This window comes from Mobula hypostoma, chromosome 7 (assembly GCF_963921235.1).
Source record: "Mobula hypostoma chromosome 7, sMobHyp1.1, whole genome shotgun sequence".
Classification (NCBI taxonomy): Eukaryota; Metazoa; Chordata; class Chondrichthyes; order Myliobatiformes; family Myliobatidae; genus Mobula; species Mobula hypostoma.
Window position 1 is genome coordinate 166,099,668 of NC_086103.1, and position 19,629 is coordinate 166,119,296.

The 19,629-nt window shown below is 42.3% G+C and overlaps 2 protein-coding genes across 3 annotated transcripts in view; one reads left to right on the plus strand and one right to left on the minus strand.

Moving 5' to 3' along the window:
• The window catches only part of gabrb3 (gamma-aminobutyric acid type A receptor subunit beta3), a 729,956-nt gene that overhangs the window by 538,691 nt on the left and 171,636 nt on the right, over nucleotides 1–19,629 (minus strand). The window lies entirely within an intron of this gene.
• Nucleotides 18,305–19,629, plus strand: part of gabra5 (gamma-aminobutyric acid type A receptor subunit alpha5) — an 86,246-nt gene continuing 84,921 nt past the window's right edge. The window contains exons 1-3 of one of the 2 annotated variants that reach the window (XM_063052931.1): nucleotides 18,305–18,615; nucleotides 18,788–18,946; nucleotides 19,157–19,315. In XM_063052931.1, the coding sequence (XP_062909001.1) occupies nucleotides 19,248–19,315 (68 nt within the window). In that variant the 5' untranslated portion in view covers nucleotides 18,305–18,615; nucleotides 18,788–18,946; nucleotides 19,157–19,247. The remainder of the gene's footprint in view (nucleotides 18,616–18,787; nucleotides 18,947–19,156; nucleotides 19,316–19,629) is intronic. The other variant, XM_063052932.1, reaches the window with a different exon arrangement.

The following is a 19,629-nucleotide window of genomic DNA, read 5'->3' on the forward strand; positions in this document are numbered from 1 at the left end:
CAACTTCCGCTTTAAATATACTCACAGACTTGGCATCCACTGCAGTCTGTGGCAGAGCATTCCGCAGATTTACTACTCTCAGGCTGAAAAACAAATCCTCCTTACCTCTGTTCTAAAGGGTCGCCACTCAGTTTTCAGGCTGTGCCCTCGAGTTCCGGATACCCCCACCATAGGAAATATCTACTCCATATCCACCCTATCTGGTCCTTTCAACATTCGGTAGGTTTCAATGAGATCCCCATGCATTTTTCTAAATTCCAGTGAGTACAGACCCAAGGCTGCCAAATACTCCTCATTTCTTAAATCTTTCATTCCTGGAAACATCCTTGTGAACCTCCTCTGGATTCTCTCCAATGACAACACATCCTTTCTGAGATATAGGACCCAAAATTGTTGACGATACTCTAAGTGCGGCCTGACTAGTGTCTTATAAAGGCTTAGCATTATTCACTTGCATGCAGTACAAGACTCTTCACATTGAGGAAACATGTAATTCTTTCCAGGTTGGATATCGTCTGTGCCTGCTGGTCTCTGTCGCAAGAGAGTGATCATGTCTCTGATTACTCTTGCCAATTTTCATAGATACACCATAGAAAGCATCCTATCCAGGTGCATCGCAGCTTGGTGTGACAACAGCTCTGCCCAAGACCATAAAACATCGGAGAGAATTGCAAACCTAGCCTGGTCCATCATGCAAACTGGTGTCCCCACGTTGACTCTATACGCTTCTTGCTGCCTTGGGAAAGCAGCCAACTTAATGAAGGACACCTTTTCTTTCTTCTCCACATTCTTTCTTCCACCCTCACTACTACCGTGCACAAGATAAAAAAGCTTGAGAACACACAGCACCAGGTGCAAGGACAACATCTATCCTGCTGCTATCAGACTCTTGATCAGACATCTTATACACTAAGGCTGAACTTTTGATCTCTCATCCCATCTGATCATCAAGGTTCCAGTAGCTACTGCCCAATGCTACTGCTGTTGAGCAAGAGGCTCTGCAGCCTTTGGTGCCACATTGCAAGTTTCAGGAAAAGTTATTGTTGTGTATTTAACGCTTCAATAACATTTGAGTCATATTGTATATATACACACACATATTATATTATATAACCATATAACAATTACATCACGGAAACAAGCCATCTCAGCCCTTCTAGTCCGTGCTGAGCTCTTAATCTCACCTAGTCCCACTGACCTGCACTCAGCCCATAACCATCCATTCCTTTCCTGTCCATATAGCTGTCCAATTTAACTTTTGTTACGTACCCCGTAACTGGGTTGCCAAACCAGCAGAAATGGATCACTCAGTTGGAGTCTGGATTACTAGGACTAAGAAAGTTTTATTAAAGAAACAAGCAACACAGTACTCTAATCAAAAGGATAATAACTGCAACAGTTCAGCAATGATAAACACACACGTGCACAGAATTAAGATAACAGGATCAATCAAGCTCTATCGTTGTCTAGGGGTAAATGACCAGTTTCAAAGTGACGCAAAGTTCAGTTCAATTTAGTTCAGTTCAGTTCGCAGACAGTGGGAGGAAGGAGAGAGAGAGCAAAACGAATGAATATTCAAAACGGCTTCCACACACAGACCTTCGCAGTCAGCTTTCGTGCGAGCCCTTTGTGATGTCATCTGAGGTCACCGACCGTGACCCCTCCGTTTCCAGATACGATCGTTTCTCTGCGGTGAACCCGGCACCCAGGCAAGGGTGGACACACACCGGGCTCCCGCCGATCGTGCTTTTCCACCCTGAGCGTCTATGGCTTGATCCCGCGATCAGCCGTCCAAAAACTTCCCACCGACTTGTGAGAGACGCACCGCTTCCAGGGTCTCGTTACCTCGGGTGTTGTGTGTTTGCCTTAGCGAACCTGTCCCTTTTTATCCCCCTGCGGGGGTATCACCTGTCCATCACTTCAAACAGTTCAGGGTTCAAAGGGGGAGCCGATCTTGACAGCTCTCCTTCCTTCATTAACATCTCCAAATGCTGCTCCATTGTTTTCCTTATCTCTCTCTCTCCTGAAGACAGGTGGCAGACCAACTGCTGATCCCACTGGTGCCAGCACAGGACAGCTAACATCTTAATCTATGTGCATTCTCGTCACACTTTAAACGACAACATCGAACCTGCCTCAACCACTTCTGCTGGAAACTCGTTCCACACAGATAACACTCTCTGAGTAAAGAAGTTCCCCCTCATGTTACCCCTAAACTTTTACCCTTTAACTCTCAACTCATGTCCTCTTGTTTGAATCTCCCCCACTCTCAATGGAAAAAGCCTATCCACGTCAACTCTTATCTATCCCCCTCATAATTTTAAATACCTCCATCAAGCCTCCTCCCTCAACCTTCTGCACCAATATACACACACACACGTATATTTTTTATATATATAAAAATTGATTCTTGTACATTTAAATAGTTCATTACTGATATACATGTATAATGTCATCACTCTACCACATCACATGTGGGCAGCTCACTTAAAGTAAACTTGAAGTTAGACCTGCATTTTGGAGTCCTGTATTTTCTTTGAATTAGTTTAATGTTTTGAAGTTACAAAACAAAACAGTTATTACCATACAGCCGCCAGGCTCCAGAGCCAGCTTGGATTACTTCACTCACCACAACGCTGACTGATTCCACAACCTACTGACTCATTTGCACTGACTTTACAAATCATGTTTTCAGCTGTTGCATTAATTTGCAGTTGCAATCTAGAAGGAACCTATTTTGTGGCAGTCCAAACACAAACAAGAGAAAACCTGCAGATGCTGGAAATCCAAGCAACATGCACAAAATGCTGGAGGAGCTCAGCAGGCCAGGCAGCACCAATGGAAAAGAGTACAGTCAATGTTTCGGGCCAAGACCCTTCAGCAGGACTGCAGAAAAAAAGATGAGGAGTTAGAGTAAGAAGTTGGGGGAAAGTAAGGAAGAAACACAAGGTGACAGGTACAACTGGGGGTGGGGAGTGAAGTAAAGACCTGGGAAGTTGATTGGTGTAAGAAATACAGGGTTAGAGAAGGGGGAATCTGAAAGGAGAGGACAGAGGCCATGGAAGAAAGAAAAGGGAGAGGAGAACCAGAGCGAGGTGATGGGCAGGTAAGGAGATAATGTGAGAGAGGGAAATAGGAACGGGGTATGGTGAAGATGGGATAGGGACATTACTCAAAGTTAGAGAGATCAATGTTCATGCCATCAGGTTGGAGGCTACCCAGATGGAATATAAGGTGTTACTTCTCCAACATGAGTGTGGCCTCGTTGCGACAGTAGAGGAGGCCATGGACTGAAGTGTTAGAATGGGAATGGGAAGTGGAATTAAAATGGGCGGCCACCATGAGATCCTGCTTTTTCTGGCAGATGAAGCATAGGTGCTTTGTGAAGCAGTCTCCCAATCTGTGTCATGTCTCATCGATAGAGAGGAGGCCGCACTGGCAGCACCAGATACAGTAGATGAATCTAAAAAACTCACAGGTGAGGTATCGCCTCACCTGGAAGGACTGTTTGGGGGTCTGAATGGTAGTGAGGGAGGAGGTGTAGGGGCAAGTGTAACACTTGTTCCACTTGCAAGGATAAGTACCATGAGGGAGATCGGTGGGGAGGGATGAATGGACAAGGGAGTCGCATAGGGAGTGATCCCCTGCGGAAAGGAAAAAGTGAGGGAAAGGGAAAGATGTGCTTGGTGGTGGAATCCCATTAGAGGTGGCGGAAGTTTTGGAGAATTATGTGCTGGAAGCAGAGGCCGGTGGGGTGGTAGGTGAGGACAAGGAACCCTATCCCTGTTGGGGTGGCGGGTGGATGAGGTGAGGGCAGGTGTGTACGAAATGAAAGGGATGCTGTTGAGGCAGTGTTGATGATGGAGGGAGAGAAGCTCATTTCTCTGAAGGAGGAGGATATTGCCTGAGTTCTGGAATGAAAAGTTTCATCCTGAGAGGAGATGCGGCTAAGACAGAGGAATTGAGAGAAGGGGATGGCATTTTTATAAAGAACAGAGTGGGGAGGTATAGACCAGGAAGCAGTGAGAGTCCATGGATTTATAATGAACATCAGTAGATAAGCTGTCTCCAGAGATAGAGACAGAGAGATTGAGAAAAGGGAGGGCATTGTCGGAAATTGTCCAGGTAAATTTGAGGGCAGTTAGAGGCAAAGTTGATTAAGTAGATGATTAAGTAGTTGATTAAGTTCGATGTTGTCAATGTAGCAAGGAAAAGTTGGAGTGATACCATTGTAGGCTTGGAACATAGACTGTTCTACATAGCCGACAAACAGGCAGGAATAGCTGGGGCCCAAGCGAGTGCCCATGGCTGCACCTTTTGGTTTGAAGGAAGTGGGAGGAGCTGAAGGAGAAATTATTGAGAGTGAGGACAAGTTCCGCCAGACGGAGGAGAGTGGTGGTGGAGGGGAACTGGCTGGGTCTAGTATCCAGAAAAAAACAGACAGCTTTGAGGCATTCCTGGTGGGGAATGGCGGTATATAGGGACTGGACATCCATGGTGAAAATAAGATTATTGGGGACCAGAGAGTTTGAAATCATTGAAAAGATTAAGGGCGAGTGAAGTGTCATGGATGTAGGTAAGAAGGAACTGAACCAGGTGGGATAAGAATGAGTCAAAGTTTGCAGATATAAGTTCAGTGGGGCAGAAACAATGGGTCTACCTGGACAGGTAGGTTTGTGGATCTTGGGTAGCAGGTCTTATGTAGAATTAGATTCCAACACTCATTTTGGGAATTCCTCACCATTTTGCAGTCTTGCCCTGCTTTGAAGCTGTGGTGGTGGCTATAATTCTAGATAGATTACAGGGGACAATTCCTTGCTAATGCCTTGGGGTCAAGCACATATCTTACCTTGTTGAAGTTCCGGTAAGAGATTAGCTGCCTAATTGCTGCATTATGTCAAACATGAGAAACAATGGACGCTTCTTTTCCCATCACGCTGCATTGTAGGGGAAATTCTTACTAATGCACACATGATTAATGGCAAATGGTGAAGCCTACAAAAAGAGAGCATTTGCCACACCCATTCCCGGTAGGAGCTTGCAAATGAAGACAACTATATCAAGGACCAAAGAATTGGAGAATCAGGGTAGCAAACTGATGATGTCTTTAAGATTCACAAATACGAGAAAAATCTGCAGATGCTGGAGATCTAAAGCAACACACACAAAATGCTGGAGGAACTCAGCAGGCCAGACAGCATCTATGGAAAAAAGTAAACAGTCGATGTTTCAGTCCTGAAGAAAGGTCTCAGCCCAAAACATCGACTGTTTCCTCTTTCCCATAAATGCTGCCTGGCCTGCTGAGTTCCTCCAGCATTTTATATGTGATGCCTTTAAAGTTCTTATTTCTAAGGAGGAGTTTCCTCCTGCTCTCAGTCATACAACGTTAAAGGAGGGTGTTAGAATTATTGATTGGTGTAGCATTGGCTTCAACTGATATTATGATCTGTCTGCTCAGCATACTTCTGGCAGGAATTAAATGCACATTTAGTGTCCCAACCAATATGCCGCTTGGCGTGATTTGACTTACAAATGTGTGACTGGGCTCTGTGACTGCATATAGCACCCAAGAAAAGGTTACAACTAAGCCTGGAGTTTTTCCTCTGTCAAATTCAACAGCTTTATCTTCCCCAAAAAGAATGTCATATTTAGATGCAATAAGACAAACAACAATTTCAATAGTGTGAATGCAATGGGGGTAAATTCAGAACAGATCTAACAACTCAAAACTGGATATCAATGATGTCTTTTCTGAATTGAACTGCTTTGGTTTATTTTTTCACGATAATGAGGTACAGTGAAAAAGTTGTTTTGCATGCTATCCGTACAGATAATGTTGATATAAGGGATGTGGTACAAGGGAAAACAAAGGCAGAATGTAGAGTTACAGTTACAGAGAAGGTGTAGTGGAGGTAAACAATGAAGTTCAAGGTCATAGTGAGGTAGATTGCGAGATCAAGAGCCCACCTTAGCGTACTAGGAGACTATTCAGTACTCCTATAACAGTGGGATACAAGTCATTGAAAGATAGAGCGCTGTCAGACAGAAACAGGCCCTTCAGCCCATCTAGTTAATGCCAGCCCGGTCCTCTACCTAATCTCATCATCCTGTATTTGGATCGTAGCCCATCGCACCCCTCACATCCCTGTACCTCTCCAAACTTTGCTTAAATGTTGTAACTGAACTCTCATCTTCCACTTCTGCTGGCAGCTTGTTCCACAGTCACAGTGTTATTGAAGTGAAACTCCTCCTGAGATTCTCCTGATATATTTCACCTATCACCCTAAACCTGTGTCTCCAGCCTCGCCCAAGCCTTGAGCCTAGTGACCACAAGACCATAAGACACAGGAGCATAATTAGGCCATTCAATCCGTCATGTCTGTTCCGCCATCCAATCATGACTGATTTATTATCTCTCAACCTGATCCTCTTGCTTTCTCCCCATAACCTTTAACGCCCTTACACCTTTTGGATCTAAGTCTAAGACCTGTCTTATTCTAAGCACTCCACTTCAAATATGACTTAGTCTCCACAGCCATCTGTGGCAATGAGTTCCACAGATTCACCACCCTCTGGCTAAAGAAATTGCTCCTCATCTCTGTTCTAAAGGGATGTCCTGAGATTATACCCTCTTGTCCAAGACTCACCCTCTACAGGAAACATCCTCTTCATGTCCAATCGATCTAGGCCTTTTAATATTCAGTAGGTTTCAATGAAATCTCTACTGATTCTTCTAACGTTTGATGGTAGTATGTGCTTTCAGCATTTGTATTTTCTGCCCAATATGGAGGTGATAGTTTCTGTGAGCATCAGCAACACCATAGTCTGTAAAATCATGCTCCAGTGTATCCCTTAATTATCATCAAGCAAGGAGGTCAAAATTGGTTCTTTGATGAGTGTGGAAGTAATGGCTGGATTTTTATCACTGATGCTAAAGTGCAAAGTCAACTGATGTGGTTGCAACACTGGTCACTTACTTGTATGCTAAACAGTGAAAGAAATGTACCATAGACAGGGCCAAGTGATACCACAATGAAAAAAAAAACAGAAGCCAAATCTCTGCAGTCTTGCTGCATCCAATTGTGTATGGTAAAGGAAAATTAAAAGCTGATGAGAAGAGACATCTCCATGACATCTTAAGTGATGGCAGTGCAAAAGATTTAGGTACTAAAGGGAAGGTTGAACTGCTCAAATCTATCAAGACTTGGCATACTTTTTTCATTGTGACTCATTAATGCAAATATCTAATCAGCCAATCGCCTCTCAATGTCCACTCTATGTCCCTGTCATAAGAGGTGTTAAGGCCAGCCAACAGGGCACTGGTGAAGCTGTGTAGGCCAATGCCCTGTACAGTGGATACAAAGGATTACAGAAACATTGATGAACTCCAACCATACCATCAACCTTGGGCGATGGAGGCAGGAGGTCATCAAAGGCCTATGCTCCACTGGAAGCTAAGGGCCCAAGAAGAATAATTAGCCATTCATGTGGCAGCAACTCAATGCATAAAAGCATGCAGAAATGGTCAAGAAGTTCAGTTGTTGTTCAGACCAAACATCAGAATGGGGAAGAAATGTGATCTAAGTGACTTTGACCATGGTGGTTGAAGGGGTGGTTTACGTTGTGTGTTTAATATTTCAGTATTATTTGAGTAATATTGTAAATATACTGTTTGATTAAGCAGAGATGGGCTCTGTTTTTTGGAGGCCACAATTACAAGATTACATTCAAGAGGATGACTAATCGTGGAAATGCCCTGTTTACCTTTTCAATAGGAAATACCTGAAAATTTTACAGAAGAGGACGCTCTTCTTGATGTATACTCGCTAATGCAATAGAAAGTCTCCCTATTACACCAGAGATAACCCAAAGAGAAACCAGAAAAGACTCCACACTCTCTCAGGCCTACATGACCACCCAAAATGGCAGTAGTGTGCAGCAGAAATTCCCCCAATTTTACTAGTGTTGTAAGGAACTTGATGGAGCTTGCCTTTTGTGGGGATTGAGAGCTGTTGTACAATCCAAGCTGAGAGATAAAAATGCCGGAGGAGCGACATGCCGGTCATCTAGGCATGGCCAAAATGAAACTGTTGGCCAAAAGTTTTGACTGGTGGCCTGGGATAGATCAGCAGATCAAGCAACTTGCCACGTAATATTCAGGATGACAATATTGACAACATTGCCAGAAGATGCTAAAAGCATCTTCAAGGAGAAAAATGAACGAAGACGAAAGGTGTGCAGAACTGTCAGAACCATTTTCTGCAGTCCCATAGTCAATTTCTTAAATGACCATGGTGGAGATCCCAGAACCTGAGGTTATTTTACAGCCACAAATCTCTGCCAAACAGAATCCCCTTCAAATCCTCAAGCGCTGAACCCTCAAACTCCCAGGACTCTGGTAGACCCAAGACTGAGAGAAAAATTAACATACACACAACCTGTAAGGGGTGAGTAACTAATTAAATAAATAACATTATATGTGTGTGTGTGTGTGTGTGTGTGTGTGTGTGTGTGTGTGTGTGTATTTATATAAGTTGAGATTGACTATATATTGAGTAGGAGTTTATAGCTAAGTAGGGAGGAATGTGGTGCATTTAATATTTCAGTAATATTTGAGTAATATAGTTAATATATTGTCTGATTAAGCATTCTTCGTTGTTTGAATTATTCATTATGTAAAAATACGTGAATGGCATACATCATTACACCACCGCGCCATAAGTGCGTGCCTCACTTAAAATAAAAACAAACTAAGAGTAGACACGTTATCCCAGCTCCATGTTTTCCTTTCAATTAGTTTTAGGTTTTGAAGTTAGAAAACTTAACAGTTTGAGTATCTCAGAAAGTGCTGATTTCCTGGGGTTTTCACACACAACAGACTATAAAGTTTACAGAGTATGGTGAGAAAAAGAAAAAAAAAACACCTAGTGAGCAGCATTTCTGTGGGCAAAACACCGTGTTACCTTGTTAATGTGAGAAGTCAGAGGGGAATGGCCAGATTGGTTGAAGCTGATTGGAAGGTGACAGTAGCTCAAATAACCAGGTGTTGCAATAGCGGGTGAGCAGAAAAGCATCCCTTAATGCACTAGACATCAAATTTTGAATTGGATGGGCTACAGCAGCAGAAGACCACATGCTTACACTCATTGTCACTTTATTAGGTACACAAGCATCCTTCTGAATGCTTCAGCAACAGAGAAGGTCGTGCTCAATTCACTTCACATGACATCAGAATTAGCAGAGGATCTTGGAAGCAGCAACAGCTACGGAAAGCATTAATTGCAAGGCAATTGTGCTGAAGTCTTGCACATCTAATCTAGCCAAGCACTTAGCCAGGTTGTTCCAGTATAACAGCAACACTGGCATCTATCCAGTCTGTGGAAAGTTGCCCAGGTATCTTCTGTCCACATAAAGCAGAAATATCCTTTTCAGTAAATGATAGGCCACTCTCAGGCATTTACAAAACACAGATTCAGTTTCATTTATTTATCACTTGTACATTGAAACATACAGTGAAATGCACCATCTGCATTAACAGCCAGCCACAAACTAAATATGTGCTGGGGGCAGCCCACATGTGTTGCCATATATTCTGGCACCAAGTTGGCATGCTCAGTGTTGAGCAGAACAACACACGCAGCAACAACAACAGAACAAGAGCAACAAAACAAGCCCCGTTCCTTCCTCTCACCCAGCCACCCATGTACACAGGCAGTCCTCCTACCTCAGAACAGGCCATCTCTGGGCCTCCAGCCTCCAACAGACTCCCTGACTTGCAGACATTCAAACTTCGATTTCCACAGTAGAGTCGCAGACTCAGGGCTTCGACTGTTGGGCCTCGACTTCTGGAATTCCGGTTGACCTTCAGGCTTCGATCTTCATTATTGATTCCAGAGCTCACTAATGATAACAGATGAGGACCTCAAACTCTAGACCTCAAACTCCAAATTCGCTGACTCACGTGCCTAGGGTATCACTGCCTTTGTGCCTCCTGCCTACATGGATCTCTGATCCCAGAACCTGCTGACAACTTGCTGACCTGGAGAACCACTAGTCCTCATCCTCCTTGCTCTTCTGGCCCGATATGACCACAAATTTCCTTAATCATACGTTCATATGGCTGGCCTTCAGACATTGAGAATGGAGTGAAGGTTTGGACTCTGGCCTAACCTGAATTTACCCCATATCCCTGTCCCTAAACCCAAACCTGGTTCCTAACTATCCTCTCTATCCTCAAAACCATCCTCACAAACCTAAGAAAAAAACTAAGTTTTAGCCACAACCTCAATCAATACCACAGGTTGGCACCATCTTGACCTTTGACTGTGCTATCAAACAGCACTTACCAATGTTACTTCTATATTTCACCTGCATTATTCAGCTCCTATCTCACCATAGTGTTAGTTCAAAAAACAACAAAAGTGCTTACCTACAAGAGAGGAAGACTTACTGCACTCAAAATATGAGTTTTGGTTTGAAGTTAGAAACTGAAAGTTCCATAGTCAAGATCAAACCCAGTGCAAATGATTGCAGATATTGTGGCCAATCACCTCCACAACAACATATCATTGGAAGAGTTCTTTACAGAAGTGTTCAAGGTCAACCACCACTAGCTGTTTCACTAATATCCTTCCTTTCACTGTCAGATCAGGAGTAAGGACAGCTGCTAATGAGCTCACACTGCTCAACTGCATTTGTAACTTTTGAGACTGTGAAACAATTTGCAGCAGTGGCAACTGACATATGACATTTTGTAAGATGCAGATCTCAGACACTGACAGAGGAAGTCCCATCAAATTTCTTTGGCACTCGGTTGTATTAACAAACTCAGATCCCCCTACAGCAATGGGGATCAATGTTAATGAGATACTTAGAACTTAAAACATAGAATATTGGAGCACAAAACAGGCCCTTCAGCCCATGATTTTGTGCCAATCCTTCAATCTACTCTAAGATCATTACCTCCCACATAGCACTCCATTTTTCTGTCATCCATGTTCCTATCCAAGAGTCCCTTAAATGTCCCTAATGTCCCAGTTTTTAACACCACCACTGGCAGCACATTCCATGCACATGCCACTCACTGTGCAAAAAAAAAAATCTGCTTCTGACATCCACCCTATACTTTTCCCCAACACTTTAAGGTTATGCCTCCTTGAATTAGCCATGTCTGCCCTAGGAAAAAGTATCTGGCTTTCTGATCAATCAATGCTTCTTATCAATTTGTACACCTCTATCAAGTCATCTGTTATCCTCCTTCACTCCAAACAGAAGAGCCTTAGCTGACTCCACCTTTTCTCACAAGACATGCTTTCTAATCCGGGTAAATCTCTGCTAACTCTCTCCTGCACCCTCTGTATAATTTCCACATTCTTCCTATAATGAAGCTACCACAATGGACTACAATACTCCAAGCATGGTCTAACCAGTTTTATAGAGCTACAATATTACCTCTTGCCTCTTGAACAGTATCCCCTGAATTATAAAGGCCAACAACATTCTATCAACTTGACATTCAACTCTGAGGGATCTAGGGACAACAGCCCCAAGATCTGTTCCTGTTCCAATGGTGTTTCTGTTCTAATATCGAGGTTGGTCAATTTACATTGGCTCAAAGCTCTTCCACCATTGACAAGACACAAAAAGGATGATGCTGCAAACTGGTTTCATTACTGAAAAATAATCCAAAGGCCTCAAAGAGTGACTTGGAAACACGGGCTCAAATCCCACAATGATAATGCATGAAATGAAGCTGGTTGATTAAATAAATCTACCACCAAAGGTAATGGCAATACATAAGACCATAAGACCTGAATTAGTTCATTTGGCCCATTGAATCTGCTCCACCATTCCATCATCGATGATTTATTATCGCACTCAACCCCATTTTCCTGCCTTATCCCCATAAACTTTGACACCCTTGCTACAGAAGAGCCTATCAACTTCGGCTTTAAGAATACCCAATGACTTAGATTCCACTGCCATCAATATCACAGATTCACCATCCTCTGGCTAAAGAAATTCCTCTTCAACTCTTTTCTAAAAGGAAGTCCATCTATTCTGAGGCTATGCCCTCTGGTCATAGTCTCCCCCACATCCACTCTATCTAGGCCTTTCAATATTCATTAGGTTTCTTCTCTAAACTCCAGCGAACATAGATACACAGATAATGGATTCCTATAGAACCTCACCTGATTAATTGATGTTCTTAATAAGAACACCTAACATTTTTTCTTGATCTGGTTTGCATGCAGAAGTTCACTCTGAAATAACTAGCATGTTACAAATCTGCACAAATGGTTCAACATAATGCTTTAGAAGTAATTTTCATGGCAATGTGGAATATACATAATGTGCCACAGATTTATGAATGATGCTCAGACTTATGAATCGCGATAATAATCTGATTCTGATCCTGATGCTTAGTAGTGCATCAAAGTAAAGAAATGAATCGCATCAACCTCTTAGAGTTTAAGAGGTTCAATACAGGAAAGCTCAAAGTTAAATGTTCATTGGAAGTAGTGAAAGACGGATTTCTTTTGGTGTCTTTTATGACATCCCAATGCTTTAAAGGCAATGTAGTTTCCTTTGAAGTGTACTCTTTGTTGTAACATAGCAAATGCATTAGCTAATTTGCTCACACAAGTTCTCACAATCCCCAAAATGATAATGGCAAGATAATCTGCTTTATTGATGCTGTTTGAAGGTTGTAGGTATATTGGCCAGGACACCAAGGAAATCTAATTTTGTTCCTTGAAAGAGAACAGTTGTACTTTTAAGATCCAGATGAAGCAGCAGGTGGGATGAACCTAGGTTTGATGTCTCATCAGGAAAGCAGACCTCCAACTATACACCAGTCTCTGAATACCAAATTGACGTGTCGGGCTAAACTTTTGTGCTCTGATATTCAGAGTGTACCTCAAGGCTGCTATCAACTGTACCATCAGATGTAAGTCAGAGAAGAAAAGTACACCTCATAATGGAGACAGTTACTGGGCACTGAATATTGACCAAATCTACAAGGAGTGCTGCCACAAGAAAGAAGCATCCATTATCAAGGACCCTCCCCACCATTCAGGCTAGGCTACCTTCTCACTGCTACCATCGGGAAGGAGGTAAAGGAGTCTTAGGAATTAGATTCCTAAGACTGGATTCCTAAACCCACCACTGGATTCAGGAACAGTTATTACACTTCAATGATCAGGCTCCTGAGCCAGTGCGTATAATCTTGCTTACTTCAACATTGAACTGATTCCAAAACCTATGGACTCACTTTAGAGAACTCTACAGCTCAGGTTCTCAGTATTATTTATTTACTATTTATTTATTTGTGTGTTGTTATTAATTTATTTTTTCATTTTCACAGTTTGTCCTCTTTTGCATATTGATTGTCAGACTTTATGCATAGTTTTTCATCGATTCTGTTGTATGTCTTTGTTCTACTGTGAATGCTTGCAAGAAAATGAATCTCAGGGCAGTATATGGTGACATGTACATACTTTGATAATAAATTTACTATGATTTCTGATTTAATTGAAAATTGGAACCTATTACATAAAAATTGTTTTATGTGTTGCTTGACAAATAATGACAAATAATCAAAGGTTAAGATAATATTACTGATTGGGATGTCAAGCATTTTAGATCATTTTACCACAGAGGGTGGGATTTCCTGGTGAACACTCATTTCCATTCCGATATGTTGGTCCATGGCCTCCTGACTGCTATGATAAGGCCACTCTCAGATTGGAGGATCAACACCTCATATTCTACCTGGGCAACCTCCAACCTTGTGGCAAGAATATTGATCTCTCTAACCAATAATTTCTCTCCTTCCCCCTTCACTCTTTTCTCATTCCTTTTCCTTACCCCCCTCTTACCCCTTCTATTCTCCTCACCTTCCTATCACTTCCCTCTGTTGCCCCTTTTCATTCCTGTTCTCCGATGGTCCATTCTTCTCTCCTATTAAATTCCATCTTCTTCAGCCCTCATCTCTTCCACTCATCATCTTCCGGCTTCTTAATTCGTAGACCACCTCCACCCGCCCACCCACCATCTCCCTCACCTGGTCTCACCTATTACCTGCCAGTATATACTCCTGTCCTTCCTCCCACCTTTCTATTCTGGCTTCCCCTTACTTTCTAGTACTGATGAAGGGTCTCAGCTCAAAATGTCAACTGCTCATTCCCCTCTATAGATTCTGTCTGACCTGCTGAGTTCCTCTAGCAGTTTGTGTGTGTTCCTCAAGATTTCCAGCAGCTACAGAATCTCTTGAGTTTGGAGAAGATTGTCCTTAAAGAAAAGGATTTTGAGGAAATATTTGATCATAATTTATGAATTTATAATAGGTGTATAGAAGATAGACAAAAGTGCTGCTCCCATTGTCTGATAGAACAAGGAACTGAGGATAAACATTTATGTTTATATTTTTGGCATAAGATATAAAAGAGATGTGAGGCAGAGTATTTAGTGAATGGTAGCAGTGAATGGTAATCAATTGTCTAAAAGAGTGGGAAAAATGAAATCAAAAAGAAATTAAACAAATATTTGAAAGAAATAAATTTGCATGTGAAGAATGGAGCTGACAGATTTGCTGTACAGAGAACTGGCATAGACTTGATGGGCCAAATGCCCCATTCTATGCTATTATAATTCTGGGAGTGAGGTGAACAGAGCTACAAGACTTCTGAGTTAACTACAAAACAATCAAAGAAGCCACCATCAGCTACACCCACTTTATTAAGTACACCTGTACACCCCTCTTTAATGCACTATCTAATCAGCCAGTCATATGGCAGTAACATAATACATGCAGACATAGTCAAAAGGTTCATTTGTTGTTCAGACCAAACATCACAATGGGGATGAAATGTGATTTAAATGACGTTAACCGTGGAATGTTTGTTGGTTCCAGATGCGGTGGTTTGAGTATCTCAGAAACTGCTGACCTTCAGTGTTCATGCACAAAAGTCCCCAGAATTTACAGAGAATGGTGTGAAATACAAAAAAAAATCCAATGAGTGGCAGTTCTGAGGACAAAAATACTTTCTAAATGAGGGAAGAATGATCAGACTGGTTCAACCTGACAGGAAGGTGACAGTAGCTCAAATAAACATGCATTACCAACAGTGATGTGCAGAGGAACATCTCTGAATGCACAACATATCATACCTTGAAGTTGATGGACTACAGCAGCAGAAGACCACAAACATAAACTCAGTGGTCATTTTATTAGGTACAGGAGGTACGCAATAAAGAGACCACTGTGCATAAAACCATATTAAGTGTAGGGTATAAGCAAAATGAATTAGTGAATCAGTAAAAAAAATGACATTGCTCTAATCATAACTAATACACTAAAGGATTATCAGCAAAGGATGGAAAAAGCCATATCTTTGTTAAGCAAAAGGAGCATAGTACAGCACAAATTGCACAATAAAGATCCACTTTCTTTTTAAATTTGTATGTCCAAAGATAAAAATCAAATTCAAAATTTTAAATGTTCTTAAGATTTTAAATATGTTGCAAAATCTACTGCAATCTGAAATAAAAACTGAAAATGTTAGAAGTACCCAGCAGCATCTGAGGTAATATATCAGGTTGATGCCTTAGACAACTCATCGTATATCATTTGTCTGAATGTTAATTCTGTTTCTCTCTCCGCAGATGCTGCTTTAACTGCTGAATGTGTCCAGCAATGTGTGTTGTATTTCACCGCTCCTGAATCCTCAGCTTTTTTTTTGCTTTTTGAGTATTGTAACTGCATCGGCTTTTCCCACAAATCGTCAAATTCATCAGTCTCCTTTAACGTGGAACAAACTCAATACACATAGCACCTTCATTCCTCCCAGATACCATGGATTATTTCTTGTTAACTTTCTCCTCTGTTTAAGATATTCATTTGATATTTTTACCATAAAGTACAGATGAAAATATGTAAAGTGATTTTCTTGTTATCCACACCAGATTCCACAGTTTGAGCAATACACACAAAATGTTGGAGTGGGCTCAGCATATCAGACAGCATTTATGGAGGGGAACAAACAGTTAACATTTTGGTTGAGACTGTTTATTAGGACTAGCCTGATGATGTGTCTCAGCCCAAAACATCTACTGTTTATTCCCCTATTCCCTTGCTGAGTTCCTTCAGCATTTTGTGTGTTGCTCAAGATTTCCAACATCTGCAGAAACTCTTGCGTTTATGATCCCATAGTTTGATTCAGTTCCTATCGCAGCAAAGAACTTTATAGAAAATGCAACTATACAACAACTTATCCTACCTTCCTGAAAACTGAACAAACCTGAATTGTCAGGCCACATATTTTCACGGTTCCTGATCCAAAGCAGTTAAATTTTGCCACGCAGAGTCTAGACTGATGAGTAAAATAACAAAGATATCTCTGTAGTCATGTGGACTGTGTCCCATGTGTAAAATGCTGGACTAAAGACACTAGTATTGATGCTAATTGTCAATATGGCTATTACACACTGTACACTGCAACCCTAATGCTTACAAGTCTGTTCACTAATACACCAGTAATATATCAGGTTTCCAGCAGAGTGCAACTCCATAATACCATAAGACATAGTGTAGGAGCAGTATTAGCCATTCGGCCAATCAAGTCTTCTCCACCATTCCATCATGTCTGATTTATTATCCCTTTCAAACTGCTTTCCTGCCTTTTCCCCATACCCTTTGACACCCTTACTAATCAAGAACCTATCAATGTCTGTTTTAAAGTTACCCAATCAGCTGGCCTCTACAGCTATCTGTGACAATGAATTCCACAGCTTCATCACCATCTGGCCAAAGAAATGTATCCTCATCTCTGTTCTAAAGTGACATCTCTCTCTTCCTCTTATACACTTCAGTCCTTCCTGTTCTAGGCTCCTTGCACCGTCCTAAAGTTTAAACTCCAAAAGTGCTGAAGAATTAGTTTCTGTTGCTCATTTCTTTGGAGTTGCTTGTAGAAAATCACTCAGCTGTGTACATGCACATAAAATGAGGCCATGTAGAATCAAATCCAGTGCAAAAGCCAAGCCCGGCACACTGTAGGTAGTTGTCTCTCACGCCTATTCTCTGTTTTCAGCCTGAAACAGTCTGCGTTATGTTAAACCAAGCAAGACTCACAGAACAGCACAGACAGATTTTTTTTAAGCTGAGCAACCAGCAACCTACTGCCTCTTGCGTCTTTCTTTTGAAGCTTATTACAGCTGAGAACATACCATCACCACAACGATATAATTTCAAATACTACAAGTCAATTCAATTCAATTAATATAAGGTATGACAAAAAGCAAGTGGCTATTACATGAATGGTAATACAAATATCTAATTTGTTGTACAGCCTTAACTTTGACTGCAATTGTAACCTCGACTCCTCTCTAACTCCTGATTCTGAATATAACTCATTGCGTTATTCACTCAGAAGACCTTATTCCCCTTTGGAACGGGTGATTACCCAAGCTGGCCGTCTTCTTACAAGTTGCCCTTGAACTTTCAATATGACCACACTGAGTCCTCTTGAACCTCAGATGATATTTAACAAATCTCATCCTGGTAATTATTGCAGGATTCTGTTCTCTCTTGTACGACAATCTCCTTCCTCGTACGTTGTTAAGACTTGCCCCAATCCTTCTTAATCTATTAAATAGAAGAAAAATGCACCCACAGCAATCAGATCGATTCAACTTTTCCCTCACACCCCGATCGCCGTCCCCACTCTTTGCTTGTATCTCGAACTTGGAGTAAAAACGTTGAATATTGCAAATCCGAAACAAACGGAGAATTCTGAAAGTACTCCGCAGGTCAGACAACCAGAATAAATGTTTCTCCGAACTCTCATTTTCTTCTCACTAACGCTATACCTGACCTGCTGAGCGCTCCCAGACTCCCGCTCTTGTTTGTTTAAAACTTGTCTGTTTGCTGTAAGTCGGGGAAGTAGTTCTTTCTCATTCCAGTGACAGTGAATTAGTCCATTGTCTTCTGCGGGGAAGGTCACTGCCAGTTAAAGATCGCGTCTGGGAGATCATTTAACAAGAACGAAACAACCATGAGGTGAAGCATTATGTAGACTCTTTGACCTGTAAATTCCAGTCTACCAGTTCACAGTCAGAGATATGTTCAAGGTAGGACTTCTACGCCCCACTGGACAGTGAAGCCAACCCCTGTCCCATTGCCAACCATCTCGCCCCCACCCATCCTCCACTCTGGCAGCAAGACTTTTTCCTCTGCCACCGTGAAAGCTACAGAGAGCGCGCAGCCTGCATGGGCGAGAGCCCGGAGCGCACCGGGGACGCGCGCGCGCGCACCCGGCCTCCAGCACAGGAGAGGAGCCAGGGAGGAGGCGAAGGCAGCGTCGGCAGCGGCCGCTGATCCTGAGTGTGAGACTTCGTGGGGGCTCCTCTCCGAACCCCCACGCCCCGGCCCCGTTCCAGTAAGCTTTCTCCCCCGCGCTGAAAAGGTGGACAACCGAGCCTGCCGAATGACCACTGAGAGAGGAGGGGGAGGGTGCAGACTTGAGGGACATCTTCCTACCGCTCCCTAGGCTGGGCTGATTTTCTCCATAGTGGTGCTGAAAGGATAGCGCAAAGTGACAGTCTTCTAGCCTGAAGGTATTTCAAGTTGAGGACAATCAGAATGCATGGTCTATTTGAGTGATTGGAAGGGTCTGAATATTCATTCGATGTCTTGCTCTCTAACGCATTGTACATAAAATATCTGCAAACACACGAGTTGCGGAACAAAATCGCCCCGGTGATCTTGCTGACCTGAATTCTATTCTAGTTGCAGAATTTGGATAAAGACTCGGATGTCTAAAATCTTTTGTTGTGTATGACTACTATTGCTGAAAGAACGGCGCTACCTGCCCGGGCTTTTGCTCGTTTGCATTACCAAGCTTTGCATTGGGTCCAACTCTTGTTACACCCATCCATGACTGAAAAGGTACTTAAAATTACAATCGTCAAAAAATGAGTTAATGTCCAACCATGGGCTTTATTTCTGGTGTAATCTGACTCGGGGGATTTCTGCGTGGCGCTTTTAAATCAAATTCCGCCGCCGCTGAGCTGTAAAAAGAGATGATATATTCTGTTTGGTCAATGCCTGTTCCCGGGTTATAACGATCACATTAATCACTGCGTTTATTGGTCTCAGATATACTGAACGCTGCCTCTCTGTCGGATTCAGGGAGGGCTAGCAAGCCTTGGTCTGGATTGGAATCATCTGAAGTCAAGGTGCTGTGGACATGGGCGGTGGCAGGTTGTACACAATGACCGTGCTGCTCCTTGTAGCGAGTCTAACCTGGCGGCAGAGGTAAGTTCCCAACGGATGCAAAGTTTTGAGGCGGCATAGAGGTTCCTAGTATCATATCTTTCAATAATTGTAGCATGTGATTAATATGAACTTAACCTGGGTCATCAGAGTTCAATTTATTGCACTTCTTCGAGCGAGGGATCAAAAAAAATCATTGCATGAGGACATGACAATTGACTTCGAACTATCTCGTTAGATTCCTTCAGTTTAATTCCTCTTTTTTTTGCAAGTAGGTATAAGCGTTCATGTCTACAGCCATTAACATTCATGTTAGCTTCCAGATGGAAGTCAGCACTTGAGTGCTGGTCGCTCTA